The following is a 19,762-nucleotide window of genomic DNA, read 5'->3' on the forward strand; positions in this document are numbered from 1 at the left end:
TCATATCAAATGTAAAAATAGGCTCTTAAAACAACTCCAGTATCTCAGTTAAAAGGAAAAAAAAAAACCAACCACCACCACCCCAGCCTACCGGCCCAATTAATTTTTTAGTTCCTGTATTTGCTACTTCAACACTGGGAAGGCTCAGTATCCTACATAGCATTTCTTGGGCATTTCTAGAACTGAAGTTTCAGCATCTAAAATATTATATATGACACTCACCTTTGGAAGTGGTTACAGTCCATTAAGATTATGCACACATACAATATATCAGAAAACACTCAGGATTACTTCCCATCTGTTTTTTTAAACAAATAGAATAACTCATTCCATAGAAACACACCTTCTACTGTCAAATACATGGTGACAGCATTTAATTAAAATGCATACAATTATGAAATCATGATTTCTGATAGAACCTGTCAGAGAACAACTCCTGATTTACTGTCATCTTCAAATGATTCTACGTGCTGACAGAAAAACGCACTAAGTAACAGAGGGACTACTCCAGCAACACTCCAGAGTAATTTTCTGAACTGATCTGTTACACTTCCAAATCTGAAAAAGCAGTTTAAAAAAAAAAAAAAAGGAAAACCACACGTCTCTTCCATTAAGGACTGCTTCATTTTCTATAGAGTTAAGATATTTGCCCCACATAACAGAATGTTCAGTTATTGCATTATCTACACAAGGCATGAAGTCTATATGATCATCTAAAGGAAGAACGGTAGCAAATTAAGAGTATAAAATGTATTTCGGTACCAAATGAAAGCAAGCATTATCCTTTAGAAACAAGGTTATGCAACAGACTTGACACAAACATGCCAACAAAGGCATTCTCTCACCTGCACAGCAAAACAACCACAGAGTCTGCCTTAGCTGGAATAAAGCCAAGGAGAAACACATTACGACATCCACAGTTATAACATTCCAAGACAGTCTCTCCTAGAGGTCCATCTTTATGGAGAGTCACCTCTTTGCACTTCGCTCTCACAAGATGATTAACAATGTGGCTGAAACCAAAGAGGACATACATTTATATTAAGTTAACAGGAAAACCACATTTAGTCCTAACTTGATATGTCAACTCAGTTATTAAAAGACACAAAATCTATTTACACTGTGGCAGACGTTGGCAAGATCTTGCTCTTTTCATCCAAGCAAAGACACTGCTACTGCAGTTTCGGTGGTTTCTCAGTGAATGAACACTTTAAAGGTAGATGAATGTAAAAGAATTTCTTACATGTTTCCTATTCTTTCAATGTTACTGATAATTGAAAGAAGCCTCCCAAAGCTCCACAGGTCAAGAGCATCAGTTCTACTGTGCTTTGCAGGAATTCACGATAGGAGAAGCAGCAGCAAGCTGACTTCACAGAAGTGATTCAAGTTTTGCTGAAATCGAGGTCTGAGCTGGGAACAGCAGAAAAGCTAAAGAGGCAGCTGGAGGTTCACATTTAAGTCACTAGACCTAGATTATCACCAAATGTCAGTCACAGCCATCATACCACTTCAAAACCAACACACTCTAAAGACAAGATTGTCATTGTTATTTCCATCATTTGACCATTTACCTGCCAGATGTATTTCCACGCCCATTACAGAACCACTTTTTGCTGGTGTTACAGTAGACCACACAGGCAGGGTCATGGATGCCACAGTAGCTGGAATTAAAAAAAGCAAAAATGGGAAGCGATTGGGTACTCGCATATAGGAAAATTCAAACACAAGATTTAAATTCCCTAGTAGCATACAAAAGTGAGGGGAAGCAGAAAATTAGGGAACATGAGTGTTGGTAAAAGCATCAAACACGAGCTTCTGTTTTGAGTCACAAGTATTTTATCACTTCCCACCATTACCATCCCTAGGCTGGCTTAGCCTTTTTATTCTTCAAGGGAGCTCAAAGACCTGCTGGATGTAGCAGCTCTAAGTCTCTATAAGAGCTCACCAGAGGGCACCACCCTCCTACCCATAATGTGGCTGTCTCCAAAATCCTCTAAGCATCCACCTTTCACTCACACAAAGTGCTCCTGCCCCCTGGAAATAATAAGCCTGGGGCAAAGCTTAGGCCTTACCTGCAAGCATGCACAGGAAGATCCTTTGTATAATAGGTATCTTCTTCATCTTCTTCAAAATTCAACTCTGCCAGAAGCTGGCTGGTTTTAGCCACATTATCATCCACAGCTCCATTCTGTAGAATGCCATCAGGTCCATTAACCTGAAATGCAAGGTCAGTGCTTAAGTTATACAATCAAAACAGACTCCAAAACATAAAGCCAAGGACAGTGACCCCTACTCCTCAAAGCAAAAATTTGTGTTCAGTGTAGAAAATCTCAAAAGGAAAGAAAAATGCTGGTAAGAGCTGGAGCACATACCAGTTATATAATCAATACTTGCTTCATTAGCTCCTATCTTACAGCATTATTTAAACACCAACTGATAAGCAGAAAAAAGTTGAAAGGAGATGGCTTTTCTGCAATTATGTCTTTCCACCCAGTCTTACACAATGCACAAAATCCTGTTTAAACAGTTCCAGCAGCATCAAACATGGGTTTTTTTCACCCTTGATTTTACTCCAGAAATCTACCTGAAAGCAGAATCTTTATTGTACAGGACTTTCACCACCTATTCTGCAGGTCTCCATCCACCAAATCCATGTTTCCCCCCAACCAAAGACATCAGAAGCACAACTTCATGCCACTTGTCCAACACAGAGCAGGTAATCAAGAAAGCTCTTCTCATATAAGCCAAATTAAAAAAAAAAAAAGATTGAAATAGCACAAGAAAGAAAAGAAACTGGTTTTCAGCTGAGTCTCTAACTCTCCAGGCAGTATCACTTGTTCAAGATGTACCAACTCTATGTCCTGTTTTCAATTGGGATAAGGGTTGATTTTCTTAGTAGCTGGTGCAGTGCTGTGTTTTGGATTTTGTGTGAGAACAATGTTGATAACACATTGGTGGTTTTAGTTGTGGCTAGGTAACGTTCATACCAAGTCAAGCACTTTTCAGCTTCTCAGACCTTGCCAGCAATAAGGCTGAAGGGGCACAAGAAATTGTGAGGGGACACAGCCAGGACAGCCAACCCCAAGTAGCCAGAGGGGTACTGCATACATCATGCTCAGTATATAGACTGGGGGGAGTTTGCCAAGGCCTGCTGATCACTGCTTGGGGACTGGCTGGGCATTGCTCAGCAGGTGGCAAGCACTTGTATCGTGCATCACTTGGGGTTTCTTTTTCTCCCTTCCATTTGAGTTTTATTCCTCTCCCCTACTCCCTTTTCATTATAATTGTTATTATTGTTGTTTTGGTTTTCCCTCCTGTTTTAATTATTAAGTTGTTCTTATTTCCACCTTCAAGTTCTATCTTCCTTTCCAAACCCAAGATGGTGGCGGGGGAAGCAAGCAGCTGCATGGTACTTTGTTTCTGGCTGGGGTTAAACCACAACACCGTATTACACACAGAATCAAGCATACTTGCAAAATACATCCGGTGTGACAGTCACTATTGTGTTACTTTAGATTTGGGTTAGCTACAATATGTTTTCCTTTTAAAAAACGAGGCCTAAGTTACCCAAGAAAGCTGCCAAAGTCCATCAAAACCAGTAATGCAGCCCAAGTTTTCAGAGCAACACACTTCAGAGATCAAGTGCACTAACAGCATACAAGCACAGGTGCGCTCTTTCCACTGAGGATACACTAACTGCCAGAACCACCAACTCCTGCAACATTTGGTGCTGCATCAGCAACTTTCACACACCAACCCTTTCTCATGCTAAAAATAAGTCCTTTTTGGCAATACTGGGTAAAGTGCATTTACCACCAGGAAGGAGCATCAAGAAGCACACATGTCACAAATCAGATTGCGACATGACTAGTACAGCTGCTGGCCCTTGGGCCTCACAGGTGTTCCTTGTTTAATTCTACTGCTGCACAGACTAACAGCCATGGAGAGCCTTAGCACCTTAACACCATGCTGTCAAGAACCTCCCAAGATGGCCAGATCCTCACATCCCCCAAAATGTTGTTCACTCAGCTACCTGATTCTTTGACTTGTTCAGCCAAGATCTCAGTAAAACGTGGGAAGAGATAAGCATGCCATAATTCACAGAAACCTTGAGTGGAAAAAGGTGGGAAAGGGACCACCACAGTGACTGCAGTGGTTATTAATAGAACATTTGAGATGAGCCCAGTGAGGTAGTTTCCCTATCACAGCAAAATCATCAGATTTATTAATACTCCCACCACACACAATGTTTTTAAAGGTACTGGGTGAGACAAGATGAATTTATTCCTGAAAATTTTCAAACTAGCTAATAAATGGCAGCATAAGAATCACTCAAGGCCTTCGTCTATCAACGTAGTATTTTAGTAACTCTTGCACTTAAGACACTGTAATGCAATTTATCTGGTATCTGTAACATGATTCTCTGACAAGAGAAAGCTGTCCACAGCGAGAAGAACGCTAAATCTTTATTAAAAGAAATTTGATAAAAATAGTTGCTGTAGCATTTTATAGCTGTAACTCATAGGCAAATCAAAACAAGCTTACTTCTCTGAAAGTCTCATTTAGATTCCATGCCAGTTAGTTTCAGTATTGCACATTAAAATTTAACAGCCAATTGCAAGAGTTAAACTTAAAAATAAGTGTAAGCCGCTTCACTTTTGCCCTCAGCAGTAAGGAATTGGACTCAATGACACAAGCTCTGTTCCATTATCTTCAAATGAAATGAGGCTCATTTGCAAAACACAGTCTAAATAGCATGACTTTGTATGATGTTACCTCCAAGTACTGGCTTTTAATAGAAAGAATCAGCCAAGAGGAACCGTCAGCCCAGAACGTGCAAAACCAGCAGAGGGAAAAGATTAAAAAAAACCTGAAAGAAACTGCAGCAGCATGCAACAACCCACTAGTATGATGAACCCAAATCCAATCAGCTCAATGTGTAATGGCATCTGCACTGATGTTTGAAGATAAACATCCATTTTTAAATATACAATGCCATTTTACAAAATACAAAGATAACTTATTAACTGATCATGAAGCAGGTGGAATTCCAAAGCCTTAAGTTAAACTGAATTTCTTAGAAGCACAAATACCAGGCATTCACCAGTGCATTTCTATCAGTCTATTCCAAAGAGGCAGAACACATTATTATACACATCAGTTGACAAGTTTAATACTTTTTTTTGGGTGCTCATAAAAAATTAACATTACTGAACAGTAATAAAACTATTTTTTTTTATAATGCAGAAAACCAAGAAACTACAATGATTGCAAGCTATCTGTACTTCTGCACCAGGTGACTGTGTTAGTTACACCCTGGGGAGCTCCTGCCCTTTCAGAGAGTTAGGCAGGAATGATGTCACCTGTTACTATGAAAATCCGGCAGTGAGCGAGTACTAGGCCTTGGCAGGCACACAATGAGGAAGTGACTCAACTATTGTTCTAAAACCTACTCTGATGTTAGCCTATGTGCATATTATTAAAAATCTGGCACCATCAACTGTTGTATAAAGGAGGGGGGAGGCCTCCTCTATTTTAAAAAGTGTTGACTGAAACTTCTAGCACAGCAAGTTTAACAGCTACAGCAGTCTAAACACTGAGGTGCTCCAAAACTACCACCAAGGTACTGGTCCCTCCCTTGCTCCTTTCCTGGCGTCTAAAATACCAGTCGAGAGACAACAGTAAAAGTCGAGAGAGCTGAATTACAGAATCGTAAACCAGACTATGTTGTGGCTTCTACTGACCATGTATAAGCGAGTCCCAAAATCAGCAGGAACAGAGTATTACCATCTCAGTTTCTCCCAGTGCTTCCAGCTAATGTACCCCACCCACATCAGAAGCTGATCCACAAGTGAACGCAGCTACATCAGCTTTATGTAGTTCTACTTTCAAGTAGCACATTTCAAGCTGTAACAAGAAAACTAATTGCAGTTAAGTAGGTATTTTGCTACAAGAGTAAGCGTTACAAGACTACTGTCCAATCAATCATGGCAACACACTTCAACACTGCACAGTAACTGCAGGACACCCAGTCACACTGTCCCAGCCTAGGTAATTTTCCCCTCATGCTTTAGAAAAAATACATACTTTTGGACTTGTATGGGTAACCCAAGCACTTGGTGTTTATAGAGGTATATAATATTACATTAAAGCTATAGATTAGTTATGGTATTTTATTATAATCTCTTATAAAGATTTGCTTTCCCTTTCAAAATCAGGAAGGGGATATTACAGAGAACATTCACTGCCACAACACCTCCAGAGCAGCGTAGACACTAAACTGTATTTCCAGATGGGGACCTGAGCAACAAGGACTCATTTTGCTAAGACAAACAGTCTTTGTTAGAACTGGAAATTAAATCCAGCCCCCATAGTCTAGACCAAAAATCTAATAGCTGACCCAGCCTCCCTCAACCACTTGAACAGCTTAACTAACACACTAACACCATGTGCCTCGTCCACCACACTCATCGAGCCTGTGACTGCTTCCTAGCACCGTAACTAAGCCCTTGCCTTGAAAAGGGAAAAAATAAGACAGAAACCAGAAGCTATCTTAAAATATTTAGAAAAGTGTATTCCTATGTTTGATTTTAATTATATGTAAACAACAGATAGTTTTCTGAAAACAGTAGACATTGTTTCTGCGCTGCTAACCTCTTGCTATCTTTCATCAATTGGACACTAATCAACTGTAACAACATCCTTTTAAACTATTAGTTAAATATATGTTGGGAAAGGAAGCTCTTGTAGACTGCCTAAATCAATCACATTTTAAGAAACCGGGTGCTTTGTACTGCTCAAGTAATCTTTTTAAACACTAGGACACCAAAATAAAGTACCAGAATGAAACAGCAGAGTAGAAGTATACACCTCCAACGTTTATCAGCTTCTAATAAAAGAGCATTTATTTAAGTCGCTTCAATTATGATCACAGTGACCACCTTTAATTGAGCAAAATGTATGTGATCAATTTTGGTGCTTCAGAAGTTATTATCTAGTATGTCCCCTGCCAAAAGACATAACAAGTTTAAATTATTTCTTGAAGGCAGCAAAGTTTTCCCTAGAATCTTTAAAAACCATAATTTCTGATCTTATCACTCATGAGACTGTTGAAATGTACAAGTCTAAACAGATCCAGGGATCTGGGTTTTGCTGTACCTCAGCTCAGAAGGACACTATACTTACTGCACTTCTGAGAGTTCTTGTTTGCAATAGGTCCATTCCCTCTCCCCACCCTCCCCAAAACCCACATTTCTGAAGTCAAAATGAAGATCAGGATGACCACAAGAAATTGCGGAAACATCACAAATGCACTCACTTTAAAAAAAATAAAAATCTTACAGACATACTAGTACCTGAATGTGCTCTCCAGATATTTTTATTTTTTTTACTTCAAAGGCTTTCCAAACATGTTTAGACAAAAAATTCAAATTAATCCTCTTGTCTGGTCTTTTAGCTTATGAGGCTTATTTTGGGGTGCCTTTTCTTCTTTTAGCCACATATTCTCTACTGTGAGTTCTGGAATGCTCACAACCCACTAAAGCTTTAAAAACTGAAATTTTATTAAATCTGCCTTTTTAATCAATTAATGTATAGTCTGACCGTACACAGACAAGATTTTACTATTACTTCGTAACACTAATATTTCAATGCTCAAACTGGATAAAGTCTACCAAACCCAAACTCAGAAGCTGTAAGTAAACAGAAAATACACAAACAGCCCACGGGGTCACATCTCCAATTCTATCCCAGACTCTTACCTGGAGCAGGTCCCTGCGCAGCAGCTACGCCTAGGCTGCACACTGAGCACTTTCAAGTACCAAAAAAAAAAAAAAAGTCATTCAATTTGCCCTGGGATAAACCCGATACGGGTAGGACTGTAGGGATAATACCACCTTCAGTCCTGCACTGCACACCTGTAGATTCTCAGTGCCTGGACATGCTGGCTTGTTTCCAGTTTGCTCACTTCTGCACCCACAGTACCACTTACCAGCCCTGATACATCAGGTTTTGCAAGTAAAAGGCAAAATCAAGCCCACTCAAACTATGTTTGGTTCAGGGTTAAAAACCTATGTAAAGCATTTCAACTCCTTGTTACACTCATATTTAAAACATAGATAACATACATTTAATTGTTAATAATGGGACTGCATGAGTATTTATCCAGATGTAATGAAACTCAGCAGAACATTTCATGATCTTTAAATGGAGAAAAGTCCGGCTTTTTTTTTTTTTAAAGGAACAGTTTTTCAGGGTTTTTGTTTTTACTATAGACACAGTCAAGATGTAGCACAGTGACAGGCAGTATCTTCACTGGCAACACTTCACTTGCGAGCACATAACCCTAGCTCCTTCTTCACTTTCACTTTTGTGAATTGTTGAAAAAATGCAATTTAATTGTCATGTAGGTACCAACAGGCTATATTTAAAAAAATTCACCCGTTTAAGTTATGGGAAACCAGACCCAGATCTGAACTTAAATCTCAGGCCATGTCAACCGTCACTCCCATACAAACCCAAAACAAACCAGCGCTGCAACTGTGCAGCAGAAAAGGTGGCAAAGAAATAAAGATTACAATAATAATAACAAATTAAAAGCCTATTTTGTTTTTAAGTCATATGAAGGACGAAATTAGAAGTAACGTTTAATTTCTTCAGTACCCGACTTGATAACCAAATACTACCTATGGCCGTACTTGTTTTAAAGAGGAAAAGAAGCTGAAATGACACCCAGCAGCGTTTTTGATTTCTTACTTCAACGTCGCAAGGAAAAGCGACCCAACTGCCACGACACGGCCGCGAAGCCCGCCGGCCGGGCTCAGCCCTGCCCCCGGCGCGCTCCCCCTGCGCTTCCAGGGCAGAACCGGCCGCCAGGCTCGCTCCCCGGGCCGGCCAGGGCCCGCCGTGTGCCGGCCGCCGGCAGCCTCCTCCCGCCGGGGCGGGCGAGCAGCCACACGCGGCTCCACTTCCCCGTGCGGCGCTGCCGGGGGCCGAGCGCCCAGCCCCGCAGCCCGCCCAGGGCTTCCCCTCGCCGGCCCCACGGCCGGGTCCGCCCGCCCCTTCCGGACCCCCCCCCCCCCCCCCCCCGCGCCCCAGTAGCGGAGACGCCCTGAGGCCCCCCCCCTCCCCCGCCTCCGGCCGCGGACTCACCTGCGCTTCGATCGGTCCCGGCGGTCCCTGCCCCGCGCCGGGGGCCCCTTGGCCCTGTCCCGGCCCCGCCTGCCCGGGCCCGGGCGGGGTTTGGGTCTGGCTGGGGAGAGTGAAGTCGGTGAACTCGAACTCGGAGCCCTGCGTGTCGGCGCCGAGCAGCTCGGCCTCCTCGGTGTCCAGGAAGGTGAGGGTCTGCGAACTGGGGCCGTACGCCTCCACGCTCATGGCGGCGGCGACGAGGAGCAGCGGCTTTTCCCCACCCCCTCCACCCCCGAGCCCGAGCCCGAGCCGGCCGGGCCTCACCTCAGGGAGCCCGGGCGCCGCGCTACGCGAGCGGCAGGATCCGCCGCGCGCACCAGGCCGCGCGGGCGAACCGGCCACCAACGAGCCCGCCGCCTTCCCGCTCGGGCGGGTCCCGCACGGCCCGGAGCCAACGGCGGAGGAAGGCGGCCGAGGCGGCGGGCGGGCGCCGCCGGAGAAGCGAACCCCGAGGCGCTGCGAGCGGAACCGTCCGGCCGCTGCTGCCGCCGCCGCGCGCCAGGCCAGGAGCGGTGACGCGGAGCGCACGGAGGACGGCGACGCCAGCACGCCCCGTACGCGCGGGAGGGGTGACGTAGCACGCACACACCTGGGGAGGGCGGCCGAGGGGGAGGAGCTGCCGCGGAAGGCGCGAAGGGGCGCGGGCGGCGCGGGGCAGGCGCCGCGAGCCACCTGGCGGGCGGGGGCGGGGAGGGGGGTCCCTGTCAGAGGCGCTCCCCTCACCGACACCACCCCCCCCGCCGCGCGGTGAGGGGCGGAGCCTTCTCATGACTGACGGCTCTGACAGCCAATGGATCCTCGAGATGAAGAGGGAAGGCGGGCTGTGGAGGCGGTGGCGGGCTGTGGAGGCGGTGGCGGCCCTGAGGAGGCGGCTGGCACTTCGACTCGTGGATTCGTTTAGGTGGGTAAAGACGTAAGATTAAGTCCAACCGTTAAGCCAGAACCACAGGGTCCATCACTAAGCGCTGCATCTGCGCGGTTTTTAAACACCTCCAAGCACGGTGGTTACATCGCTTCCCTGGGCAGCCTTTTCCAATGCTTGACCACTCTTTCGGTGAAGACATATTGCCTAATATCCAACCTAAACTTCCCCTGGCACAACTTGAGGCCGTTTCTTCTTGTCCCGTCTCTTGTTACTTGGGAGAAGAGGCCGACCCCACCTGCCTGCAGCCTGCTGTCAGGTAATTGTAGAGAGTCATAAGGTAAACCCCTGAGCCTCCTGTGGCGAAGGGCCCTGAGGAGGTTGGAGGGAGGAGAGAGGCTGTGCTGGTTGTCGACCCCCATGGAGGGTTGTGGTGGTGGATGGGCTCTGTGGAGGCTGCAGCCTGTGTGGTGCTGGTGGTACCAGGTTCGTGTGAGGGGAGGTGTCGTGGTGGTTGCCCCTGTGGAGGCAGTGTGGGGCCCTTTAGCTCCTTAGAGGCTGCTGCGAGCCTGGAGCTGCAGCTGCTCGTTCTGTGGCCTGTCGGCCTCGTGCTCCTGATTAAAAGGAGTGGTTAGAGTCTGGGCTAACAGAGAGGTAGCCTGGATGAGGGAGTTACGCAGGGGCTTGAAGTGTTTTGAGGCAGACATGGTAATTAAGAAGGATTTGGTATTATAGTAATACCTGTTCTAGCCGTAATACCTATTATACCTGTAATACCTAATAAAACTGTGAGAGCCAGAAAGCTGTGTTGCTGTGAGGTGAGGGTAGTGGAGTTGGCCATGGAGATTCTCTGAGGTCAGGGAAGATGAATGACTGGGTTGTGCAGAGCAGGCGAGTAGCACATGTTTCTACCCATAAATAAACAAAGTTTTGGATCTGGTTGCCCTTATTTCAACATCCTTTTATTAGCACACAACAAATATCTTTTAAGATAACTTCTGTGTGTTGTGAAACACATCAATATGAAAGGTTAGATATTCAATCCCTCTTCCCTACTAAAGCCTTCAACTATAAGATGCAAATATGTATCTTCTTTTACAAGTAACTTTAATTTTATTTTTGCTTTTCGTGTAGGATAAAGCCTGGAACTGAAACAACATGTACCAGATTTGCAGCTGGTAGGCTGAAAAGATCTAGATGAAGATTGAAAAGCATCCTTGTCCTAGGAATGCTGCACACCAAATACAGGAAGGGAAAGAGCAAGTCAAGAGAATACAGGAGTCATCACTTCTGCACACAGACTGTTTGAATTCATCTTTAGCATTAAGCCTCTAGGAAGAATAGACTGTGTCAGTAGTTTATCAAAAATGTATCCTAATTCAGGATTCAGATTAAAGTAGGTTAATTCAACAAGCCACTAAAATCAAAAGGCAGAATGGAGAATTTATTGTTGAATTGTGACTGTCACATCAGCTCCAGTTTAACATGGTGACATCAGGATAAGCCAGTGTATACCCATACTTAGGTTCATCTGTGTCACGAGACGGTTATAATGTCTTGATTCTTCTAGATTCCTAAAGGTGAAATACAACTGAATTAAAGCCCACCAGAAGTTTGGTTGGAAAGCATCCATGGATGAACTAAACTGGTGCTTTCATAAAACAAACAGCAAATTAACTGTTTCGTAGTTCAGAAAAAAGTGTAACTGTGAGAAAATATGAAATCCTACTTGAGGATGAAAGTGGAATTGAAGAAGAAATTTATAAAACCAGGTAGGCTGCTTGGTATGAACACTTACTTATTAATAAACAGAACGTACTTGCACCATTTGGCTGCTTTACAGAATCCTCAAAAGTTTTGGAAACTGATCAAAGTTTTGATGCACTGCTGGATTTCTTTCCCTCTCACTTACTTAAAACAGAACATAACAATGCTTTTAAAGGGAAGTTGTTTGGAAAACTTGCTGAAAATTGCAGGTCCTTAGCTCGCTCTGCCATCAGAAGGTAAATTTGTCTTCTGATATGGAGGCACCAAGGACTGTTGGCCACATTTGTGGGCAAGATGATGCTGCTGTCTGAGGTGCTGAAGCTGGAGGGCTGCAAGGAGATCCCCCACCACACCATATGGTCTGCTCCTCGGTCATGCCAGGCAAAAGTAAAACCAGAGTAAGTCGGGTGGATGGCCTGCAGTTCACTTCCATATATTTTGACAAGGGGTCAAACTGGCAATTAGTTGTGGCCATTGGGCTCCTGGTTACTGTGTGTAAAAATGGAGACTGCAAATAGTCTTTATGCCAACGTAGAAGCATGACTTGTGAAGAGGGTACATGTGACTTTCATGACATTATTAATTGCAGTGCACTGCGTGCTGGAAACTCTGTGGGCTACTTTGGTGCTTTGAAAGATAAACATGGAGGGACATATGCAGGCCATGCTACAAAGCTCGTAGACAATATTTTTTGAGTAAGCCATCTTTTGTGAGTTTTCTCCTTTAAATCTAGGCTAATGCAGAGAGATGGCACTCTGACTCATTGGTCTTTGCTGTCGTGCATGCAGTATGAAATTTTAAAAGGTAACACTTCAGAAAACTGGAACACATTCTCTGAAAATGTTGTTACTTTACCATTTTTATGCATAGTTAGAAGCTAGAATTCGCAGGACATACTTAGCCATAAGATGCTATCCAAGAGAACAAATGTGGGTGAATTTGATTTTAAAAAAAGATGCTTTCTGCTTGCTTCCAGCAAACTAAATAAAGTTTAAGGTGATTATCTTGACGAGGTGATAATAAAGGTTCCTGATCATTATGAATGTAAAGGGGATGCATACAGCAGTTCAGGTGTTGGTAGAAATAACAGCCCTGACTCAAAATAATTGGCTTTGCCAGAGGACTTTCCTTGAAACTCATTTCAATTCCAAGACATGCTAGCACTGGGATTTGATAACATCCTCCACTCAGGACTGCACAAGAGAGGGCTGAAAACAAGCTGTTAGGAAAAGGAATGAACTGATTGGTCTCTGCAAACTCCAAGCCATGGAGATAGTGCTGGAAAGTGTCATCATGACGTGAGAGGTTCAGAGCCAATCAAACTGAGTGTGAGGAATCTTTGCAAAACTGCTACTTCAAATGACAGGCTTGGATAAAAAAAAATATGTGTATTTTTATCCTGGGATAAAACGATTCAGGTTAGGGGAAAACGAGTATGAAGTGGAGATCAGATGTTCTTGAGAAAGCATGCTGAAGGAATGCTCACACATTACACATCTGTATCTGTATCATAAGTACTGTGGTTAGCAATGCATTTAACATATTCTAGAACAATAAATGCAATCAGCAAATTTATTATGCATATTTAACCACTTTCTTATTTCACTTCACATCTGTATTTCTTCATTGTTGTTGAATGTTCAGATAGCTCATATTGTTTTAAAAGTGCTTCATTTTCTATTTGTCTCTGTTTTTTCTTTTGCTTGCCTTTTCCCTGAAAGAAACCTTCAAATGAAAATTCCATACAATTTTACCTAGTTTACCTAGCCTGAGTACTAATAGATGGAAAAGCAAAGAATACCTATTGTTGGGTTTTTTAAAGAAAAACTATTCTCCTCTATACCAACAAAACTGCAATAAAACAAAAATTTTTATTAAAAAAAAACACAGCAAAAATGCAGCAACAAAGCAAAAATTTTTGAAGGCTATGAATTGGGCATTCCATTGCGGATGTTACAATTCTTCTCAGTTGCCACAAGAGGGACATAGAAGGAAAGCTAATGTAGCGCTGGGGAAAAAAATAATCAAAAGAACAGCTTGAAGCAGGTTCATAGCAACATACATTTTCCTTTTGTTTAGGAAGATCTTCTGGGATTATAACATTTCTATAGCTTCCTTCATCCCATATAATCTTTAAAAAGCTTTATAGCCCTTAAAAATGTGATAATAAGCTTTAATAGCTAAAATGGATCTTTTCCCAGAACTTCGTAATTTTTCCTCAGTTTTTTCCTATTGGAATGTCTGTAGTAGCGTCAGGACAGGGAGCGGTTGGGTTGGCTGTATTTTTGTTCCATATCTAGGTATTGGACCAACAAATATTGCAGCATTGAGTAGGCATCTGGAGAAGGTGGTTATGGATCTATTTTTGTTTATTTCTATTTAATTTCTATAAATTAATGGCTGATGATGCAAATGTCGTAAGATCAGAGCTCATATAAATACCTTCATGAAACAAGAAGACCATAAAATCTCCCTGAGTAAATATTGAAGGGTTTATTGGGCTCTTGTGGAATTAAAAAGCACAGTCCTAATATGCACTAGATTGAAAGTAATGCAGCATGTGTGTGTAAGGATATGCAGTCTATTAATCCCTAATGTCAGTAAAGCTTTACTTCCAGCCGTGGTGAGACAGACGCATCATTAATTGAGCATGCTGCTTTATGGAATATGAACAATAATACTGGGAGAAAGAGCTGTTCTGAGTAAGATGGGAAAAAAAACCCCTTTTTTTTTTATTATGATTTTATGGCTTCAGTCTTAATGCTTACATTTATATGACAGATATTTTAACATCACATTAAAAGATCTCTGTGGAGTGGTATTAGATTGAGTGGTCATTTTTGAAAAGGCCTTTAATGGACAGAATATTTTCACAAGCTAAAAGCATATCAGAAAAGTATTATTGTGTAAATGTAAGAATTTCTCTAAGGTGCCAGAAATCTAACAGCAACCCAGCTTTGATTTCAGGAGTACAAGTAACGTAGTATAGAAAATTCACAGAAAAGGGCTATTACTCATTATCAAGGGAATCTCAATGCTTTTATCCTTCAGCAAATTGTGTAATATTTCTGTTTCAACTCATTTACCTGCAGGTTCAATTGTGGCTTTAAAAAATATTCCTGAAACAAGTCATGGATAGATAACTTAATGAAGGAAAAAGAGGAGAAGATACTGACATTTCTTCAGTGATCTTGAAGGAAGAAGGTACTTATATATTAAGGTGATGATTGACATAAAAAGATAATAGCAGTATATGAAAGCCAGTAAATGAAACTAGCTATAAACTCTATGCTGTAAACCAGTTTTCTTGGCTGTCTTAAGGTAAGTGGATATTAAAAAGCTAATAAACAATGAAAAGGTAACAATGTTAAAATACTAATTAAAAATATTTTGTTTCAATCTAAAATTTGAAATCCTTCCCTGCAAAAATCTATTAAAATCCTTTCTAATTCCCACTCCTTGAAAACAGCTGAAGTGTGTGTTCATCCTAAACAATGCCACGTTAGCACAGAATCTGAATTCAAGGAACTAATGTAGGGGGGAGATCTTTTTATTAACAGAGCTTCTGGCTTTCTGTAGGTTTTTGGTTGCAAAAGTACTATGTGAAGTGATCTACTTCTCTGTAACTGACCACAGAAGTTAAAGATCGCAAGCAAAAAGGCAATGTTTCTAAAATCCAAGAAAAAAAATTGCTGGAATTGATGGATATATTCAAAAAGATATTTGAGAGTATCTGTTACCTATTAAATCTTTGGTAGGAGGTCTGGAAGGAGAAGACTTTTTAAAAATACTGTTTCTAAAGGGGCATCAACGTTTCTTTAAATGGGGCTTCTTCAAAACAGATGTTGTATCTGAGCTTAAAAACAAATATTGAAGTTCATGATTGACTACAAAGAGTGTATATGCCTCTTTGTTTTAATTTCTGGCAGTCATCCTAGGCAGATGGAGAAGCAGTGAGGTTATTTCGGTATAATGTAAAATCCAGTACTTCACAAAGGGTTTTGATGTGTGTTTGAATCTTGTGGACTGGTGTTCCTCCCTCAGTTTTAGTGGGGAAAATAGAAGAGTGCTGAGTTTTCAGGTTATCCCTGGTGTCTCATTTAAATTTATAAATACTTTGAGTTTTAGCAACAGGACTTCTGATGTGGTAGCAGCTTGCTTTCTTCTCAAAGCATTACTGCTTTACAAACATGCTTTTAACTTCTGGGGAAGGTAGCATGCACAGGGTTAAATATGAAGCTGTTTTTGTAAAGAGTATCTTAAGAGAATGGATCATTTGAAAACCAGTATTTTTTGAGTCCCACCCTATCTTTTTATTTGCTTTTTGTTTAAGTGAATAACATACTTGCATTCTCTACGTATAAAGTAAATCCTTCCTCCTGCTGTGGGAGAAGTTTGTTAATTGGGCACTTGTCTCAAAAATGAAATAATGTAAGCAATCCATCTATTAGGTGTGTTGCCCTTTGGGTTTTGCTGAGGGGTGTGTGTGTCTGTAAACACACATGTAACAATGTGTGTTTAGCCATATAATGTGGCTACATGACTTACAGGAGTGGTTCAGATTCCTGCTGGACTAAACATCTGCATCCAAGAAGGTCCTTGTCCTGAAATATGAACCATTTCATTTTCTGGTGTCCAGCTCTTAAAAATTATCTTCTCTGGCTTTTCCATGAACATCTCAGTTCCTATGGATGTGAAACAGAGTTCACCAGCTAGGCCTTCTTTTTTCACTGCAAATATTAAAGGTTCAGAGAACAATGAGTGTAAGAACTTTCATACTTTGATAGTAGCAGCTATAGGTAAGGCTAGTTATGTTAACAGTTGCTTTTCCTTTATTTTTTGTCTGAAAAAAACCCAGATCTAGAATTGAGTGAGACCAAATGTATTAGGTGTTGCAGTTGTTTTGCCATCATGGAAGCCCTTCCTTTAGAAGGCTTGTGTTTCTGATGTCTGGGGGTGAGGGCAGGGCGAGAAGAGGTTGAGTGCCTGAACCAGACTGGTTTCTGGATGGAGAAGCTTGCTTGAAGTGGAAAGAATGTTTTCTTTGCAAAATGTTGTGGATTTGAGAAGGAACCAAGCCAGTACTGAACACAGGTCATGAATGGTTCCAGTGTAGCTTTGTAATGCCTTCCCAGAAGTCATGAGTTCCTTGGAAATGTACCCAGGCCACTGGCAGAATTTCATCAAACAGCATATGGAAAGATTAAGAGGGCAGTGGGGTCCCAGATTTTGACAGTACTCCTGAAAATGAACCTTTCAGTTCATAACACACCTGCTTCCTAAACACAATGGGCTTAAAATGCAGTGAATTTGCCCCTGCTTGCTTAAAACAAGGTTTCCCACTATCAGATTGATGTTAAGGAGTGTTTTGTGGAGTTTCTTTGCTAAGGGTTATTGGTTTTCCCTTTCTCAGTACAGTTTCATGGCTTGCTCCTCAGCTGCTAAGCAGGCAGAGGTGTGCCAGTGTTTTGTTGCCCTCAGTAGTTTACTCATTGGCTTTAGCAAAAGAAAACTCTTGGTTTAATTAATAGATCTCTGTAGTGTTATACCTATTTTTTGGCATCATAGTTTACAGCTTGGAAACTATTTTTGTAAGAAATAAACTTTTTTAAACATGACCAGGCCCAGATTTAGTGTGGGGTATTATCGCTTTTTTCCCCCTTTGTAACTGATTTTAACTTAGTTTAGTAAATTCAACTTACCAGAGACCTAGCTTTCAAAAGGAACCATGCTATGGATTGGCTTTCTACTCCACTAACACTGAAAGCGATTCTCTCACCCCAGCCTGGTGGTGCTGGTTACTGAGGCTTCTTCAGACTGGACCATTTAAGACCCACTGACCTGCCTTGGGGAGCAGCAGCACCCTGATGGCAACACCTCGGGATCTTCTCCAGACCTGATCCAATCTGCCTTCTACCAGATTTTCAACAGCACTTCCAAATGAACCACCCAGCTAGCCTTTGCTTTTGGCTTTTCCATGTGCTGTGCGAGGAGGCAGAGTTCCCACTGTGGAAGGCAGCCAGTGTGACAGTGAGTAAATAAATGGAAAGGTGCTGGAAGAGCTGTGAAAAAATAGAGATAAGGAATGTTTCCATACTGTTCCTTCCAGCGTCATGCAGACAGCAATTATCAAGTGATGCCATTTTCGAGATTCATGTTGCAGAAGCTGCTACAGGTGCTGTAATGAAAGTGGAGTCTGCTTGAATTCCTGGACCCTTAGGAAAGCCCATGGCAACGCTATGGACCCATCAAGTCTGGAAACTGTGAACTGAGGCTGTTTTTACTAAAAAGGTAATTACTGGCCTTGATTTATGATCAAACAGAAGTTTTCAAACAGCTTCTCAATTCTGGTCCAGAAATCCATGAGCCTTATGTCATATGGAGGAAACCCAGAACACAGATTATTTTTTTTTTAATGTAGTTGTTAGCAAATGTTATTAACAAAATGAAATATTTTTGAACTAGATCCTACAGCCTCTATTTCAGCTGTAACGTAAAGACGGAGCAAAGGTGCTATGGGAAGCTTTCTGGCAAGTAAGTGGCATTCCAATCTCAGACAAGATACTAACATATTAGGCCACCTTCCTGGCAGCAGATTAGTGTATGACTTTGCTGGAAGAGGTGATTGCAAAATGGATATGAAGAAGGTCTGGAGGGCAATAATTCTAAGTAGCGCTTTAGTAATGATGTCAGTTAAACAAAAAAGTGATGTTAAACATTGGACGATGAACTCCTTTGGATCAAGAGCAGCACTGGGCCGCTAGCCAAGATGCAGAACTTCTACAGCAGGAGAAGTTGCACAGTGTAATAAAGAGCTCATGGAAAGTCCAAAGCATGCAAGGTCATGATGGAAAAGCCAGATTAGAATAATCCTAAGGAGTGGCAGGATAAATAACCCAGTATTTTCTATGAGTATGAGGGCTTACTAGGAAATGGAGGGAAGGATGGTATTATAACTAGTCAAACAGTGTACTCATTCATGATCAGACCATGTGTCTTGAGGTCTGAAGCCAAATCTTGGGGTAGCTGGAGTAGTGGAACAGGCTGATTGCTGGATCCCAGACTGATCTGGAGCTGTTCTCTTGGGGCCCAAACCAAATCCAGTTGTAGCCTGCATCCACCTTTGTTACTGAGGAAGCAGAAAGGCTGAAACAAAACAAGGGATATTGTTCTTGTGGACTTGATGATGTGATGAGCATCGGGAAACACCAAAGATATCATTTAAGAACTGTGTTGTTACAGATGTTTTCTTTATAGAATGACCCATTATGGTGCTGCGAGTGGTCTGAATTGATGGATCACTCTCAGGCTAGGGTATAAAGGTTTGCCCTTTACTAGCAAGTATGTACTGCTTTAAACGAATTCCCACTGAATTAATCTATGAATAGCTGAAGGCCTGGTCAGCTTTGTAGGAGGCTGCATGTGCCTTGCTGCTTTTTTTCCTTTTTATACTATTTGTTCCATATTCCGCTAGAGGCCAGCACAAACCTTGGGGGTGGGGGGGGTGGGGGGGCGCGGGGAAGAAAGGAAGGGGGCACTTGCAGCACTAAATGGCAAAAGCTCCTGTTTTGTAGGGAGATTTAGAAGTGTAACTTGGATCTCCCTAGAAACCACTTCTCTTCCCACTGTGTTCGGAGTAACTCCCAGATGTACCTTGAAGCCAGCAAATGATCTCAGGCTGTGAGATCAGATTTTGCTGAGTGTACAGGGTTAGACATGTTCATTACTCTTTCCAGAAGATCTCCTATTCAAACCATGCATTGATATTTGATTTCCTTGGGAAATATTGGCCTTCGTGGTAGCTTTTACTGCGTTTGTGTATAGAGGCTCAGAGTTTCAACATTGTCTCCTGCCTTGCCAGTAGAAAGTTGCTTTTGTCATTGCTATTTATTCACCTGAGGCGTGGGGTTCCTGGAATTGTGTGCGCTTTCCTGGAAGAAGTGT

At 42.2% G+C, this 19,762-nt stretch overlaps 2 protein-coding genes across 9 annotated transcripts in view; one reads left to right on the top strand and one right to left on the bottom strand.

Annotated features, from left to right (window-relative positions):
* Positions 1–9,678, bottom strand: part of UPF1 (UPF1 RNA helicase and ATPase) — a 24,331-nt gene extending 14,653 nt beyond the window's left edge. The window contains exons 1-4 of one of the 2 annotated variants that reach the window (XM_055707966.1): positions 9,151–9,678; positions 2,073–2,215; positions 1,572–1,661; positions 846–1,013 (exon numbers count right to left, since the gene is read on the bottom strand). In XM_055707966.1, the coding sequence (XP_055563941.1) occupies positions 846–1,013; positions 1,572–1,661; positions 2,073–2,215; positions 9,151–9,375 (626 nt within the window). In that variant the 5' untranslated portion in view covers positions 9,376–9,678. The remainder of the gene's footprint in view (positions 1–845; positions 1,014–1,571; positions 1,662–2,072; positions 2,216–9,150) is intronic. The other variant, XM_055707967.1, reaches the window with a different exon arrangement.
* Positions 9,679–9,796: 118 nt separating this feature from the next.
* COMP (cartilage oligomeric matrix protein) overlaps positions 9,797–19,762 on the top strand; it is a 37,395-nt gene continuing 27,429 nt past the window's right edge. For 3 of the 7 annotated variants that reach the window (XM_055707973.1, XM_055707974.1, XM_055707977.1), the window contains exons 1-3: positions 9,797–10,370; positions 11,186–11,823; positions 14,911–15,022. The gene's annotated coding sequence lies outside the window, so the exon portion shown is untranslated. Of the gene's footprint in view, positions 10,371–11,185; positions 12,217–14,910; positions 15,023–19,762 lie in introns of all 7 variants that reach the window. The other 4 variants (XM_055707976.1, XM_055707975.1, XM_055707979.1 and 1 more) reach the window with 3 other exon arrangements.

Source organism: Falco cherrug, chromosome 4 (assembly GCF_023634085.1).
Source record: "Falco cherrug isolate bFalChe1 chromosome 4, bFalChe1.pri, whole genome shotgun sequence".
Classification (NCBI taxonomy): Eukaryota; Metazoa; Chordata; class Aves; order Falconiformes; family Falconidae; genus Falco; species Falco cherrug.